The sequence below is a fragment of the Lithobates pipiens genome, unplaced genomic scaffold (genome assembly GCF_037356315.1).
Source record: "Lithobates pipiens isolate NorthernLeopardFrog02 unplaced genomic scaffold, aLitPip1_a1.2 Scaffold_8, whole genome shotgun sequence".
Lineage (NCBI taxonomy): Eukaryota > Metazoa > Chordata > Amphibia > Anura > Ranidae > Lithobates > Lithobates pipiens.
This window is the reverse complement of record NW_027507903.1, coordinates 264,609,244-264,627,814: the sequence shown is the minus strand read 5'-3', so window position 1 is coordinate 264,627,814 and position 18,571 is coordinate 264,609,244. Positions and strand designations below refer to the sequence as shown.

General features: G+C 43.0%; 1 protein-coding gene across 2 annotated transcripts in view; it reads left to right on the top strand.

Moving 5' to 3' along the window:
* The first annotated feature begins 13,955 nt into the window (after positions 1-13,955).
* Positions 13,956-18,571, top strand: part of LRRIQ1 (leucine rich repeats and IQ motif containing 1) — a 332,917-nt gene continuing 328,301 nt past the window's right edge. For both annotated transcript variants that reach the window (XM_077471833.1, XM_077471832.1), the window contains exon 1: positions 13,956-14,134. In XM_077471833.1, coding sequence (XP_077327959.1) covers positions 14,012-14,134 — 123 coding nt within the window. In that variant the 5' untranslated portion in view covers positions 13,956-14,011. The remainder of the gene's footprint in view (positions 14,135-18,571) is intronic.

The window sequence follows — 18,571 nt, the reverse complement described above, 5'->3', positions numbered from 1 at the left end:
TGGGAAATTGTTCTAACAATTCAGGACTATGGAGCTAATGAAGGCAATGGAGGAGAGGGAAGGTCAGGGACCAGGGTAGGCAAAGAAGAGGGTGCAGGAGATGATCACCAGCAGCGTGACATACCGGAATGACACATGCACCGTGATAGAGGCATCTGACAGCAGCACCGTAATACAGAGCACTGACAGCAGCACCGTGACATACAGCGCTGACAGCAGCACCGTGACATACAGCGCTGACAGCAGCACCGTGACATACAGCGCTGACAGCAGCACCGTGACATACAGCGCTGACAGCAGCACCGTGACATACAGCGCTGACAGCAGCACCGTGACATACAGCGCTGACAGCAGCACCGTGACATACAGCACTGACAGCAGCACCGTAAGCAGCCCCAGGAGGAAGTCAGCACAGCACAGGGATGGTGTGATCCCCTCATAATAAGAACCCCCAGGAGGAAGTCAGCACAGCACAGGGATAGTGTGATCCCTTCATAATAAGAACCCCCAGGAGGAAGTCAGCACAGCACAGGGATATCATAAGCAGCCCCAGTAGAAATATGACACCGCTCAACCTCTTCAAAGAGGAGGGTAGGGGCATATAGTACGGTGTGCTTTTTTGGGTCAAGGAAGTGAGCAGACTGTACGTCAGTCCCTATACCGCTGAAGGACTGCTGCAGTATAGGGCAGCGGTCAGCAGTGGTGCACGTCAACCCTATCTATTGTGGACCGATAGCGGTCCTTACAGAACAGCAGACTGTACCGCACTCAAGCCTATGTACCGTAGCACCCTATACCAAGTTACCAGTCCTTATAAGAACTTTTGTGGAACAAGTGAGTTGTGAATGTTTAGCAGACTGCAGCAGAAGGGCAGCAGTCAAGTATAATATCCTTTCTATATTTGGAAGAAAGAATATTATACATGTACAAGCCTATTACTGTACCACTGATACCAGTCCTGAAAAGAACCTTTGTGGAACTAATAATAACAGCAAGTCTTTAAAATTACCCTCACTGCCTGACAACACTGCTTCCTTCCTGTCCCTATACAAATTGGCAAAAAAAGAGAACGATTAGTGGTTACTGGAACAGCTCTTTTGTGGACCTTGATAGTAACAGCTAATGATGATGATGATGATGATGATGATGAAAGACTAATCTGGCTGTCCCTGTAGCATACACCGTCCTTTCCCTTTCTCTAAACTAACAAAAGACACTCAGGCTGCTGCAAGAATCAGCAGCACAGCAAACCTATCAACACCTAACACCTATACCAGTCCTGAAAAGAACTTTTGTGTACCAAATAGCTAGTGGTTTATCTCTCCCTACTCCACACAGGAACCTGTCCCTATCGTAACAGAAGAAAGAATGTAAAATGGCCACCGGATCGGGTGTATTTATAGGTTAGGGGGAATGTCCAAGTGTCCATGTGCTGTCATGTCTCAATTGGCTGTCCTGTATCACATGATAAACGTGTCACCAAAGGTTAAAGTTCTTGTATACATTAAACACGTAAGTCCGCCGCGGCGAACGACGGAAAAAGGCGTTCGAACGTGCGGACCGCGAATGTCGGAAATTCGCCGCGAAACGACCGCCGGGCGAAACGTTCGTCCATCACTATATAGGAGGAGGATTGTGTCAGCATGGATGTGGTTTGGTTTTCAGTCCCCAGAAACCCAAGGAGTTGTATGGGAGGTAGTTCCTGACAATGTCATCCTTAATGACTCAGAGGACTCAGAATCTCATGCCTCAGCAAACTTACACTGCATGGGCTCCCTGATTCTGCAAAGCCTGAGAAAGGACCCTAGGATTCGTGGTATCAAGGAGAGGGATCATTTCTGGCTGGCAACCCATCTTGATCCACGTTACAGGGGTAAAGTTGCGGAACTCATCCTGCCTTTGCAGAGGGAGCAGAGGATGAAGCCCCTTCAGGGCGCCTTGAATAAAAGTTTGTGTAATGCCTTTCCAGAGCCTAGAAGATTACCATTTCCTGTTGCTGGACAACATGTTTCTGAGACTTCCTTCAGTCAGAGGAAGAGCGGTGGCTGGCTGACCGATACCATTAAACAGCACCCAGGGCTGATTAAAGCAACCATCAGCAGCGTCTGCATTATATGGTGCAGGAATATCTAAGGGCAAGAGCAGACTTGGAGACCTTTCCAACTGAGCATTCACTGGGTTATTGGGTCTTGAGGATGGACCACTGTCCAGAACTTGCTCAATATGCAATTGAGCTACTGGCCTGCCCTGCATCCAGCCTGCTTTATGAACACACCTTCAGTGCTGCTATAGGGTTTATAACAGATCAAAGAGTGCGCTTGTCCACAGACTCTGTTGATAGGCTCACATTTATAAAAATTAATCAGTCTTGGATCAGCAGCTATCAAGCCTCTGATGCTGATCTAACGGATTGAATTTTCTAGAAATCTGGGATCCCTTGAAGACTGCCTATGCTGCCTATCCTGCCTATCCTATTCCTGAATCTTGATGATGCTAGCTTTCAACAATATTTTTGGTTTAGGGCACCACCAACACCCAAGTCCCAATTTTTCTGCACGTATTTGACTGGGGCATGTAATTACAATTTTTTAAATAATTTTTAATAGCAGGGACTGTTCCTGCGCCCAACAAGAGTAACTGTGAGGGGTTATGCCGCATACACATGACCGGACTTTCCGGCAGACTAGGTCCGAACATCTCCGAATGAACAGACATGGCCACACACGAATGGACTAAGTCCGTTCGAAAGTCCGTCTTACGTCATGATGATGTAAGATAGGAATAAAAAAGGAAGTTCAATAGCCAGTAGCCAATAGCTTCCCTTGTGTCGTATTTGGTCCGTCAGACCAGCATACAGACAAATGGTTTTCCCGATAGGAATTGAGTCCATTGGACAGATTTGAAACATGTTCTATTTCTAGGTCCCTCTGATTTTTTTAATGAAAAACGATCAGATTGTCCAACGGACTGATTCTGTTGGACCTAGTCTGCTGGAAAGTCCAGTCGTGTGTACGCGGCATTACAGTGCTCTGGTACCACCAACACTCCAAGGCCCAATTTTTCTGCACCTGTTTGACTGAGGTGTGTAAATACAATTTTAGAAATATTATTTAACAGCAGGGTTTAGACATGTGCAGGATGAAAAAATTGTTTTGTTTTGTTTTGTTTCGATTCGTTATTTAACAAAAAATTTTTTTTTAGTACATTGAACTCGTCCTGCTCAATAGCTTCCTCCTCTCACTGATATAGCTGTTAACCAGTTCAGCATTGCAAGATAGTAGCTGCAGAGAGCATCTGCAGCCTGTGTTTCTCTCCCTCTCCATTTTTAGCCAAGTATCTGGCTACATGCACAAGTATAACTAAAGCAAAACTTTTTATTCAATCACAGTGGCTCTTTACCATGTGAGCAGCTGTATCCAGTCACAGTTGATCACAGTGTAAACAGGATTTGCTGTTTAAAAAAGAAAATAGAGACGCAATCTTCAATGTGTGGCACCACATCCAAAATGTATAAACAAGGGAAGAAAATTTTTAAAATTGACTTTTAAGGCTGCCACTGTAATCCCAATGGGGAAAGAGAACTACGTAAAGGCATGACATATCAAGAAAGTATTAAATATCTTCATAAAAACATGTCACAGAAATAAGTGCATGAATGTGCTATGGCATGAACATTCTCCCATGTAAGGCAAATATGGCTGGGCAGGAAAAGCTGTACCGATGGTCTCTGAAATGGTGAATATGCTGTCATAACAGAAGTCTTTTATCTGAATGCCAGCCGACGGAATCACAATGCCAGCGTCAATGGATCACGACATGTTTCCTCAGGAGATCCGAATTCAAACAAATGGAACATCATGAAGAAAAAATGAAAACAAAGGTTTGGGACTCTATATGAGGCACAAGGCATATTAAACCAAGTGCTTCCATCCCTAGTTACTGAGCAATGAGGGGAAAGGTTTGGGACTTTATATGAAGCATGCAGCCAGGGAGATAACACAACAAGAATGTGTCTGGCAGGCACATAGTGAGTTAAAACTGTATACATTACATAAAGGCATAATGCATGACAACAAAATACAATAAATAGATATTTATTTCATACAAAATATATAATAACATGGTCGTACAGTAACATATTAGTTCATATTGTAGACATCATAAAAGACCAAATTCATTATCACGTGTCTCCACAATACACCAAACACAACCTTAACTGGTTGGTACTAATCGATATGGCATAATCAGCAAATTATTGGTAACAATCTTGCGGTGTAAACAAGGGGGGGACAGCTAATAGCGTGACACGTTTCGTGGCTTCTGCCACTCTTCAGGAGCAGATGAAGAATAGGTGTCTATAAAAAATATCAAAAAAAATACTAGCAGTTGAAAAATTGTAAAGGTAGATCTATCTATGGGGGGGAAGAGAAAAAAATGGAATAGAAAAATGAATACCCAATACTACTTACAAATATGCTTGTGAGTCTGGGTGTAAGCGTGAAGGGCTAAACGCTGGGAAAAGGTCATCAGGCCTGGGAATTGAGGTGGTATAACCCCAAAGCACAATGATGGAAACCTGTAGGAGACAGCAGTTCCTTGGAACGAACCCCCATGGATATTCAAAAAGGATGTAAACCCTCTACCTGTACAGAGTTCTTCCTATCCCAGTTCCGTCGTATTTTCACCGAATTGTAGTCTTGGGTATTCAAGTACATATGGGTGTCAACTAAGCCCAGAGTTCTGAGATCCGTTCTTCTCCGTGATAGACTTAGGGGTGGTCTTGGTATACCAAATTTTACTCAATACTATCAAGCTGCCCAACTGGCTCAGATCACTCTATTTCACGGGGCGAGGCCTTCCAGGGGAGGAGTCTGTCTGTAATGGTGCGAGTCTGCACCTAGTGGGAGCTCCATGGCCCCCATCGCACGGACAACGCCGCCGTTCGCGGCTGTCTACTGATCTCCCCCTTCCGACCCGTCCCCCTGGCTGCTTCCCTCCGCAAGGAGTATCTCCTCTACCTTCCCCCTTCGTTCCTTCCCCTCGGTCCGGGACGCAGGACAACGGGCCGTGCGGCTTCCTCGTTGGCGGGCTGGATGCCTCTGTGAGGTTTCGGAGATTCCATTCCATCGCTGGAGCGCTCGTATACCGGCGGCCGAGGCCGGTCCATTGACACTGCGGGCAGTGCAGGGCTGCGCTCGGTAAACTTCGGTAAGCCTCGGAAATGAATGCATAGTGCTCCGGACGCCATCTGCTGGACAAAGTAAGACACTGCCTATAGAACATATAGTGAATGTAATGTGCTTAGGAAAAAAAAAAAAAAAAAAGCCTGAATCTGCTGGATCTTGAATGAACCTAATAGGAAGATAAAGTTATACTCCAAAAAAAAAAAAAAATTACGGGGTAAGTGGACACACAAGTATAAAGTGTTATAAATACTCCGTATCGTATTTTCTGTCAAAGACTGGGACTGTGTGGTAAACCTGCAAGATCAACATTAACATATATTTAGGAACACACATTTTCTGGGGCGTATTGGCAAGTAATTGAAGCGGTAAATTAAAATTAAGTGATTTACCTCAATAAAAGGAAAAAAATTTTCATACGATCTCGCTAGATCATTGAAAAAAAAAAAAAAAAAAAAAAAAAAGGTAAGAAGGGGGAAGAGGCACATTTAACAAAAGCAATAGAGGCGATTAACCAATACCGTGCTAGATGAAGGGAAAAAAAGCTAAAGCAGGGGCTACCCTGAAATCCCCACGCCGGAGCTTAGTCGCCAGCCCAGGTGCTATGAATAAATATGTTACACAGTCGGCGGTCACAGAGAAACAGCAGGCAGAAAAACCTCAATCTCAACACACAAAAACCCAACAGACAGAAAGTACTGAAAAAAGGGAAAGAGAAAAGAACAGAAAAGAGAAAAGAAAACTACAAACACAAAATATTTCTGCACAAGATACGGAAGTATTACCTGATGTTCCACCAGAGGAAGGAACAGGCTTAATAACTGAACCTGATCATACGGTCGAATTTTTTTCTCAACAGATACAAGAAGAAAACCTTCAAGTATTGCCCACTAAAAACGAGATAATCTCTATGTTTGCAGCCTTGGAAAATACCATGAAGGTGGAAATGGAAAGATTACATCAGAACCTAGGACATATACTTGAAAGGGTGGTAGAGGTGGAAAAAAAAGTGGAAAAAGACACGAATACAATAAAGAATTTGGAAGCAGAAATACAAAGGTTAAAAATGACTCAGCAAGATCAAGCATTTAAGATCGAAAATCAAGAAAATAGACACAGAAGAAAAAACCTAAGAATACGTGGTGTCCCAGACGCACAACAACGTGAGGACCTAACGGATATAATTAGGAAGATTTGTAATCCCTTAATGAATAAAGAAAGTACCAATGAGATAAAAATAGAAAGGGTGCATAGAATAAGGAAACCTAAAGGTCTCCCACAAGAAACGCCATGAGATATTATAGTGCGATTTCAAAACGAAGAAGAAAAATACCAAATATGGAAGAATATAAGATCAAAAGCACCACTAAGATATGAAGGAAATGGCATTCAGATATTCCAAGATATCTCTCAGGAAACTCTGAAGAGGAGAAGAGCCCTAAAACCGCTATTGACAGTTCTGGTGGAGAACGAAGTGCAATATAATTGGGGTTTTCCGGCAAGTTTAATAGGGAGAAAGGAAGGTCGCATAGCAAGACTAAGATTTCTTGAAGAAACCGCAGAATTTTGTGGCAAATTGGGGATCCCGGTTCCGGGGGGTGGGGTGGAGGGGAGAGTTGGAAATAGAGATGAAAATTAGTCCCGCCCCTTCCCGGGAGAAGATAGGGCGGAGGCGTGAAAGATGGAGACATAAACGGTAGAGAGGGGGGAGTTCCACTCCAAGGAGGGTGGGATGTGTTTCTATCTGGTCGATGAGGGGGAGGGAGGGAGCGGTGGGGGTTGGGGGCCCCTTTGTGTGTGGATTAACCACCCCGCCAATGATAGACGGGATGGGTGATCGCACCTTTGAGCAGAACTCCACCCTAGGGCCAAGGGATAACTGGAACGAGGACGTTCCAGATAATAGGTCCCGGACCAGCAGGTCAAATATACATCTAATGGGGGGATGGGGAGGGGGGTGGGACAGGAGGGTAAAGGGGGAGTGGGAGGTGGGCAGAGGGTGGGGGGGGAGGGTTAAATCTGTTGACAAGAAACCATTGCTCCCACTAAAAAAGGATAAAAAAATGTTAGATACGTATAATGCCAGAAATTAAAATAGCAACATATAATGTCAGAGGTATGAATTCTCCAAAAAAAAGATATAATATACTAAAGGAGCTGGAGCGTTATACAGTAGACATCGTGTTTTTACAAGAAACACATTTGCCTCTAGACTTAAGTATTAGATTAAACACACAGAATTTTCCAACGTGGTATTATGCAGACACCCCAACTAGGGGCTCTAGGGGAGTGGCAATTGGGATCTCTAAAAAACTCAATTGGAAAGTAGAAGAAATAAAAACGGACCCACAGGGGAGGTTCCTATTCGTAAAAGGACTAATAGAAAGAGTTAGATACACATTGGTAAATATATACTGCCCCAATAAAGGCCCAAAGAAATATTTTAATAAAATGCTGAACATTTTAGAAACATGCAAACAGGGTCATATAATCTTGGGAGGGGATCTAAATTTCGCCATAGATCCGTATATAGATAGCACTTCAGCGGCCATGGTACACGAAATTAAACAACATAAAACCCTGAAAAAGAAGATGCTGCAACATCAATTAATGGACACCTGGCGAATACTTAATTTAAGGAAAAAGGATTATACATATTATTCCACAGTACACGACATGTATGCTAGATTGGACTATATATTTGTAGACCACGAATTACTAGAAAATATATTGGAAGCTAAAATAGGATCTATAACCCTCTCGGATCACGCTCCCGTAATAATAAAATTAAAAGATCTAGGAAGAGAATATAGTAAAGGGTCATGGAGATTAAATGAGTCCCTCCTGGAAAACGTGGAAACAGAAAACACTATTAAATATGAAATTGAACAATATTTCTTAGCCAATGACTTAGAGGAGATCCCAAGGGCTACACTCTGGGAGGCCCACAAAGCCCTAATTAGGGGGAAACTAATATCCATAGGATCCTGGGTAAAAAAAGAGAGTGAAAAGAAGCTAAACGATTTAAAAAATGAACTTTACTTATTAGAGCAAAAACATAAGGGTCAATCCGATAAAAACATATATAAAGAAATAATACATAAACGTATGCAATTAAACAATAGATTGGAGCAAGAAGCAAGAAAAACTTACAAACACGTAGCTAAAGAAAGATACATGTGGGGTAATAAACCGGGGAAACAATTGACTAGAATAGTAAGGGACAAAAAAGCTATTAATTGTATAGAAAAAATCAAAAACGCGAATGGTGAAATAAAATACAGAACATCAGAAATAGCAAACGCGTTTAAAACATATTATAGTGCCCTATACTCAATTAGGAACAACGAGACTGAAAATCAGAAGGAGATCAGGAAAAACAAAATACAAGAATACTTGAGGGAGGCTGACCTACCAAAGATAACCCCCGAAATGGCTAAAAGTTTAGAGGCCCCAATTACTCCAGAGGAAATTGAGTATGCAATAAAGGATACGCCCAACGGGAAAAGCCCAGGACCAGATGGTTTTACCATCAGGTATTATAAAAAATTCAAACAGCTGTTGGTCCCCCAGTTATGCAAACTCTGGAATAAACTGGCAGAGGAGGAGCTCCCGAGGAAAGAATCACTCCTAGCTAATATCATATTAATTCCAAAGCCGGGTAAAGATCCTTCGAGTTGCTCTAATTACCGTCCAATTGCACTTTTGAATACAGATATTAAATTGTACGCAAAAGTGTTGGCAACAAGGATAAAAAATCTACTTCCAGAATTGATCAATGAAGATCAAGCAGGATTTGTACCAGGGAGGGAGGGTCGTGATAACAGTCTGCGAACGCTGTTATTAATGGGGAAGGATAAGGAAACCAACCCTCCAATGATTCTGGTCTTGATCGACGCAGAAAAAGCTTTTGACCGTGTTGATTGGAGCTTTATAATGGAAACATTACAGTCAATGGGACTTGGCCCCAAAATGCTAAAATGGGTAAACAATCTATATACATATCCATCAGCCAGGGTGGGGGTAAATGGGAGTATGTCGTCCGCGTTTGATATGCAGAATGGTATGAGACAGGGGTGTCCCCTGTCGCCATTGCTATATGTGTTAGCTCTGGAACCCTTATTAGCAAAAATTCGCAACAACCCAGTCATAGAAGGAATAAGACTGGGGGGCGAAGAGCATAAAGTGGCGGCATACGCGGACGACATACTCCTATATTTGATCAACCCCCAAACATCTCTATCAGGTATGATGAAGGAGATCAAAGAATATGGGGCCCTTTCTAATTTCAAAATAAACCCAATTAAAACAGCTATCCTGAATATAGGACTAGACCTGCATGAGGAAGAAAAAATACGGTATAAATTCCCTTTCACATGGGAAAAAAAAGAAATAACTTATTTAGGGATCAAATTGACAAAATCAATTCAGGGGTTATATCAAGCTAATTTTATCCCGTTGATAAACGAAGTCAAAGCGGAATTAATGAAGATGAATAAAGGAACAATATCTTGGATGGGAAGAATCAATGTGCTGAAGATGGTGGTACTGCCAAAAATTATATACAAATTGCAAATGCTTCCGATAAAAATCCCAATATGTTTTTTTAATATAACAAAAACATTATTTTCCAAATTTATTTGGCAAAAAAAAAAACCTAGGATAAAATTTAGTTTATTAACCAGGAAAAAAAATAGGGGAGGAATGGCACTACCGGATATTCACAGATATTATTTAGCAATTATTTTTTCAAGATTGGTTGAATGGACAAATCAAAATACAAAAAAGAAGTGGGCAAAAATGGAGGAGACACTGATCGGGTCACAATTAAAAAAAAAAATATGGATTCCACCTAAATTTAGAGCAATTAGTAGCAGGACACACGATATCACTTTAACGGCACTAAAAAAATGGGACACAATACAGCGCAAAAATAATTGGCAATACAATTCACCACTAATCCCTTTGGAGGGAACGAGTTTTTTTACACCAGGACACGGCACATCACTAGGGAATCGAATGAGGGATTTACAATTAAAAGACATCTTAATGGAGGGGAAGTTAATGTTAAAACAAGATTTAATGACGAAGCATAATTGGCAAACATTGAAGGATTGGGAATACCTCCAGATTCAGCACTTCGTTAATTCCATCCCAAAACCAATAAGAAATGAAAAAAGCTTAACAGCAATGGAAAAATTATGTATAAAGAAAATAGCAGTTAAACATTGTGTCTCGCAGCTATACGACTGCTTATCGGAAATAGAAGGCCAAGGACATATCCCATCTACAGCTAAATGGGAGAGGGACTTGGGCTATGAAGTTGACGAGACCCAAATGATTAACTCAGTATATCAGTCTGTATTTGACACAAGATCAATAGAAGTAAATTATAAATGCCTAATGAGATGGCACTTAAAACCAGATAAATTGCATAGAATGGCACCATCCAACTCGAAGTTATGCTGGAGAGAATGTGGGTTACCGGGAACGATATTCCATTTCTGGTGGGAATGCCCAGTAATAAACCAATATTGGAGTAGAATAATAGAATATATAGAGAAAATAACAGGGCAAATAATACCTTTAACCCCAGGGGAATGTTTGTTTTTGGGGGTTGATGTAAAAACGAGTAAGTCTTTCAAAAGAAGTATACAAAATTCATTAATACCCGTTTTACTCAACGCCGCAAAAGCTCTAATACCAAAAAATTGGTTACAGGTGAAGCAACCCCTGATTAGAGACTGGATCCAAAGAATAGAATATATTAACAATATGGAATACCTAAGAAAAATGGAGGAAAATAAAATGATAAAATACCGTAGAACGTGGGAAAAGTGGAGAATATTTAAAAGGACGAAGCATTATACTCAAGCATTAACGGAATAAAGAATAGTGGGTATGGGGTATGTCAACAGAGGGGAGAGAAGATGGTAGGGCGGGTGGGGGAAAATCTAATCAAATAATGGTGTCAAATAAATAGTTAAGGCAGTAAGAATATGTTGGCAACGATAACTAAGTCGATATCAAGTTTATTGTGGGTTTTTTTTTTGTTTTTGTTTTTTTCCAAATATGTATGTGTTTTCTCTTTTTAATGGAAAATATTAAATTGAATTAAGCCTATTATGGGAAAAAGAAAAAAAAAAAAAAAAAAAAGGGAAAAAAAAAAAAAAAAAAAAGATCACTCTATTTCACGCAACCAGCGAAATCCCCATATGGGTCAGTCTAGAGGCGATTGAGCTATATCCCCTACTGATATCCAATGTATTATGGATTCCACCATCAGCTGGAGGCCCCATAACTAACCCGATCGCAAGCCACTCATTAAAATTATGGGACAGGTTGCGTGGCCCCTATAAGCGGGTCTCTCCACATACCGCTTTACTTTCCTTTTTAGGCCACCCATTGTTTTACCCTGCCTTCATGGAACCCTAGTCTTTTTCGCCATTGGTCTCAGGCTGGCCTTCATAGAATACTTGATCTTGTTACTGGTACTGTGCTGTGATCATTATGAGGGGCTCCCACCATCCCTGTGATGTGCTCATTATGAGGGGCTCCCACCATCTCTCTGTGCTGTGCTCATTATGAGGGACTCCCACCATCCCTGTGCTGTGCTCATTATGAGAGGCTCCCACCATCCCTGTGCTGTGCTCATTATGAGGGGCTCCCACCATCCCTGTGCTGTGCTAATTATGAGGGGCTCCCACCATCCCTGTGCTGTGCTCATTATGAGGGGCTCCCACCATCCCTGTGCTGTGCTCATTATGAGGGGTTCCCACCATCCCTGTGCTGTGCTGACTTCCTGGGTTTTTAACTTCATCATAATGAATAATCGTAATTAACGGACATTCTCATTTTGTCCGATTCTGAATCTCCCATCGACTACCAGTACCAGTCTTCCACTCCCATATTAAAAAAGGTAATTTTCCCAACCCTCACTCAGCAGCAGAAGAAAACCTCTGATTGGTCAACAAAACACCAGTCACGTTTCTGTTGTAATGGAATTTGGATCTGAAATTCGGCAATGAAATTTCGTATAAAATTCGGAAGCATACAAATTCGTATTTCAGATCCTCCTGAATGTACGAATTTACGGAAATTCGTACGAATTTTTGATTCGTACGAAACTAATCGCACATGTCTACTGATAATCAGGGCACTGATCAGTGTGTCCTGATTATCAGTGTAAACCCAATAGTGCCCTTCAGTGCTGCCTGCCAATGCCTATCAGTGCCCATCAGTACTGCCTATCAATGCTACCTACCAGTGTCCATCAGTGATGCCTGTCAATGCCTATCAGGGATGCCAATCAGTGCCCATCAGTAACGTCTATCAATGCTACCTACCAGTGCCCATCAGTGATGCCTATCAGTGGCCATCAGTAACGTCTATCAATGCTACCTACCAGTGCCCATCAGTGAAGCCTGTCAATGCCGATCAATGATGCCTATCAGTGCCCATCAGTAACGTCTATCAATGCTACCTACCAGTGTCCATCAGTGATGCCTGTCAATGGCGATCAGTGATGCCTATCAGTGCCCATCAGTGATGCCTATCAGTGACCATCAATAACGTCTATCAATGCTACCTACAAGTGCCCATCAGTGAAGCCTGTCAATGCCTATCAGTGATGCCTATCAGTGCCCATCAGTAACGTCTATCAATTCTACCTACCAGTGCCCATCAGTGATGCCTGTCAATGCCGATCAATGATGCCTATCAGTGCCCATCAGTAACGTCTATCAATGCTACCTACCAGTGCCCATCAGTGATGCCTGTCAATGGCGATCAGTAATGCCTATCAGTGCCCATCAGTAACGTCTATCAATGCTACCTACCAGTGCCCATCAGTGATGCCTGTCAATGCCGATCAATGATGCCTATCAGTGCCCATCAGTAACGTCTATCAATGCTACCTACCAGTGCCCATCAGTGATGCCTGTCAATGGCGATCAGTGATGCCTATCAGTGCCCATCAGTAACGGCTATCAATGCTACCTACCAGTGCCCATCAGTGATGCCTGTCAATGGTGATCAGTGATGCCTATCAGTGCCCATCAGTGATGCCTATCAGTGACCATCAGTAACGTCTATCAATGCTACCTACCAGTGCCCATCAGTGATGCCTGTCAATGGTGATCAGTGATGCCTATCAGTGCCCATCAGTAACGTCTATCAATGCGACCTACCAGTGCCCATCAGTGATGCCTGTCAATGGCGATCAGTGATGCCTATCAGTGCCCATCAGTGATGCCTATCAGTGCCCATTAGTAACTTCTATCAATGCTACCTACCAGTGCCCATCAGTGATGCCTGCTAATGCCTATCAGCGATGCCTATTATTGCTGCCTATCAGTGCCATCTATAAGTGCTCATCAGGGCCGCATATCAGTGCAACCTTATTTACAAAAAATAAAAACTTTTTTTCCCAACATTTTCGGTCTTGTTTCATTTGTTTAGCAATTAATAAAAACCTCAGTGGCGATTAAATTACGGCACTGAAAGCTGAAAATTGCCCTGGGCAGGAAGGGGGTAAAATCGTGCCCAGTAGGCAAACCCTGTACAAAAATGTCTATCAATAAACAAATGTCTCCTCCCTCTCCATTCTATCCAGCACTAGAAAAAGTGTTACCTAATCCTTTCATCTGTTCACATGAGACTTTGTATGTCAGCACTAATGAGGAGAAGGCTGAGGGTAATACAAAGGATACATAGGAATATTTCATGTGCTCACTCAGGTCTACAGTCCCCGCCCCTCAGCTCAGACCCCGCCCCCTCACTGCTAGGCCACTCACGTGACTGGCACCGGAGCCGTGCTGCTACTGAACATGGAAGAAAAGATAGAGCTAGAAGAGCCCCACATATCTCTATCGGATAGGGAGGAGGGCGGCTCACCGGCGGGGGATACCGACGAAGAATATGCCAGCTTAACAGACGTTGGAGAAGACGAGGTTTGCTAGCAGAGAACGGGCGGAGAGAGAGGGGTTGGACGTTACTGTGTGCTTCTATGGTTGCTAGGAAACCAAGCACGCTGTACACAATGGAGGTGACACCGTGCTGTACATACACAGTACTGACCATAGAGGTGACACCGTGCTGTATATACACAGTACTGACCATAGAGGTGACACCGTGCTGTACATACACAGTGCTGACCATAGAGGTGACACCGTGCTGTACATACACAGTGCTGACCATAGAGGTGACACCGTGCTGTATATACACAGTACTGACCATAGAGGTGACACAGTGCTGTACATACACAGTACTGACCATAGAGGTGACATCTTGCTGTATATACACAGTACTGACCATAGAGGTGACACCGTGCTGTACATACACAGTGCTGACCATAGAGGTGACACCGTGCTGTATATACACAGTACTGACCATAGAGGTGACACCGTGCTGTATATACACAGTGCTGACCATAGAGGTGACACCGTGCTGTACATACACAGTGCTGACCATAGAGGTGACACCGTGCTGTATATACACAGTGCTGACCATAGAGGTGACACCGTGCTGTATATACACAGTACTGACCATAGAGGTGACACCGTGCTGTATATACACAGTACTGACCATAGAGGTGACACCGTGCTGTACATACACAGTACTGACCATAGAGGTGACACCTTGCTGTATATACACAGTACTGACCATAGAGGTGACACCGTGCTGTACATACACAGTGCTGACCATAGAGGTGACGCCGTGCTGTATATACACAGTGCTGTCCATAGAGGTGACACCGTGCTGTATATACACAGTACTGACCATAGAGGTGACACCATGCTGTACATACACAGTGCTGACCATAGAGGTGACACAGTGCTGTACATACACAGTACTGACCAGAGAGGTGACACCTTGCTGTATATACACAGTACTGACCATAGAGGTGACACCGTGCTGTACATACACAGTGCTGACCAGAGAGGTGACGCCGTGCTGTATATACACAGTGCTGTCCATAGAGGTGACACCGTGCTGTATATACACAGTACTGACCATAGAGGTGACACCATGCTGTACATACACAGTGCTGACCATAGAGGTGACACCGTGCTGTATATACACAGTGCTGACCATAGAGGTGACACCGTGCTGTATATACACAGTACTGACCATAGAGGTGACACCATGCTGTACATACACAGTGCTGACCATAGAGGTGACACCGTGCTGTATATACACAGTACTGACCATAGAGGTGACACCATGCTGTACATACACAGTGCTGACCATAGAGGTGACACCGTGCTGTATATACACAGTGCTGACCATAGAGGTGACACCGTGCTGTATATACACAGTGCTGACCATAGAGGTGACACCGTGCTGTACATACACAGTGCTGACCATAGAGGTGACACCGTGCTGTACATACACAGTGCTGACCATAGAGGTGACACCGTGCTGTATATACACAGTGCTGACTAGAGGTTGACCGATATGGGTTTTTCTCTGGCCGATGCCGATATTTAGAAATCATGGCGGCCGATGGCCGATATATGATGCTGATTTTTTTGGGCCGATATGTTAGGCCGATTTTTATTTTTATTTTTTTTTTATTTATTTTTTTTATCCCCCTTCATCTCATAAAACCTAACAGACACCTTTCCCACTGGGGTGTTTTTTTAGGCGCTTTTGGGCTAAAAATAGCGCCTGTAAGGTGCCTGCAAAACGGCTCCCCTGCAGTCTGTGTGAAAGACAGAGTGCTTTCACACTGAGGCGATGCAAGCAGCACATTTGGAGTGGTGTATACCGCTTCTCCACCACTCCTGCCCATTGATATTAATGGGCACCACTGCCCAAGCGCATGCAATGCGATTTGGCAGCGGTGCTTCACGGGCGCATTTAACCTCTTCTTCGGCCGCTAGCTAGGATTATATGCGCCCCACTAGCAGCCGAATAGCACCGCTAAAATGATGGTAAAGCACTGCTAAAAATAGCAACATTTTACCATCAACGTCTGCCCGCTCCAGTGTGCAAGCAGCCTATAAAATAAAAACAAGTACTCAAAACTTTTTGGACGAAAAAAAAAAAATGGACTAACTTTACTGTTTTATTTTTTTATTTTATTTTTTAAATCATTTAGTGTATTTTTTTCCCCCCCCCAAAAAATGCATTTGAAAGACCTCTGCGCAAATGCCGTGTGACATAAAATGTTGCAACAACCGCTATTTTATTCCCTAGGATCTCTGCTAAAAAAAAAAATATATACTTTTTGGGGGTCTAAGTGATTTTCTGGCAGAAAATACAGGACTTTTACTTGTAAGCAACAAGTGTCAGAAAAGATTTAGTCTTTAAATGGTTAAACTGAGAACTTCTACACACAGAGATGAGTTCATTCATTCAAGTGTAAACATTGTATCATTCTGTTCTTTTCTTGGCAGGCTGCCCAGAGAGGAGGAAAGACGTTTCTATGACGACTCAGGCAACTTACACTGACTTCTATTACAGAAGTCATTTCCAAGTCCCGCTGTTCTAAATCGGCCTTTTTATCAGCTCAATCGGCCGATGCCGATTAATTAAAAAACGGCAAATATCGGCCGGCCGATATATCGGTTGACCTCTAGTGCTGACCATAGAGGTGACATCGCTCTGTACATACACTGTGCTGACCATAGAGGTGACACTGTGCTGTATATACACAGTGCTGACCATAGAGGTGACACCGTGCTGTACATACACAGTTCTGACCATAGAGGTGACACCGTGCTGTATATACACAGTGCTGACCATAGAGGTGACACCGTGCTGTACATACACAGTGCTGACCATAGAGGTGACAACGCTTTGTACATACACAGTTCTGACCATGGAGGTGGCACCGTGCTGTACATACACAGTGCTGACCATAGAGGTGACACCGTGCTGTATATACACAGTACTGACCATAGAGGTGACACCGTGCTGTATATACACGTACATACACATTCTATGCATAAAAATAAAAAGCCTTCTGTGTACAGCAGCCCCCCCCCAGCACCCCCTAATACTTGCCTGAGCCCCATCTCTGTCCATTGATGACACAAGTGCCTTGGCCATCCGGGACTCACCCCCCCACCCCCACCCCAAATTGCCTGAGACACAGCAGCAGCGTCATTGACTTTTGCGGCTGTCAATCAAAGTCAGCCAATCAGGGGACAGAGGGCATGGGGCCGGACGACAGCTCTGTGTCTGAATGGACACAAAGAGCTGTGGCTCGACTACTGTGCCCCCATAGCAAGCTGCACTCGACAGGAGGGAGGGGCCAGAAGCAGTGAAGAGGGACCCGAGAAGAGGAGAATGTGGGCTGCTCTGTGCAAAACCACTGCACAAAGCAGGTAAGTATAATATGTTTGTTATTTAAAAAAAAAAAAAAAACGAGACTTTACAATCACTTTAATTAACAAGGTGAAGCTCTGCTGACTTCAATCGTGTTTTTTTTTCCTTGCAAGTGATTGGATATTCTTGGCAAAGTGAATTTTTACCATCTTAATATGTGAACATGCTCTTACTCTTTAGTTAATTAACTCCAATGTGTTCTGGTTGGCAAACACAACCAGTTTTCTTCAACTATTCCTATTTTTATTGCACACCTATATTTATAATTTCCTATGCCGTATGTCATCATATGTCATCCTAAAAGTGATTTTTCTGACATCTCTGTACAAGGAGTGTTTCAACTATTTGCTTTTTCAAGGATGTAAAAAGATAAAAAACCTCCCTTGAGAAGAAAAAAATAATAAATATAGTACATGATGACATTACTTCCTGTCCCCAATGGTGTGCAGTCTTTACAGCAATACCAGTCTATGAAAGTTCTTCTGGTGCCACCTCAACATGTGCACTCTTATGGCCTAGTGCCATGTGTGTGGGATGCATGCTGTGTCTGGCACTGTGCCTAGCCAGCACATGCACAGTAGGGTCTACTAGCGATGTGCCCTACCGCCGCCGTACTGTGCATAGCATGCATCGAACAGATGCATTGTCAGATCTCAAAGACAGTGGGCTCTACTGGGCACGTCAGCTAAATGCCAGCAATCCTACTGCTGTGCACATGGTGCATCCCAGAGAGTGATAAAAAGACATCAAAATGTAAAAAATGGGGGAACAAAAAATGATTTCATACTATTTGATTGGAGCCTAATGTTCAGTAAAAGGCAGTTGGTACTTTTAGTATGACTATTTTAAAGTGAACCTGAGCCTAAACTGTGCATATTCAATTATTTACATGTTCTGAACAAACAATAAAAGCACTTTTCAAAACAAGTCCTCAATCATCTCAGTAGCTATAAACATTGTGAAAAAATGATTTCAAGACTAGTGAGATGAATGGAGACACATCATATGAGATTGTTAGAAATCACTGATATTACAGCCCCTTTAGAAAAACT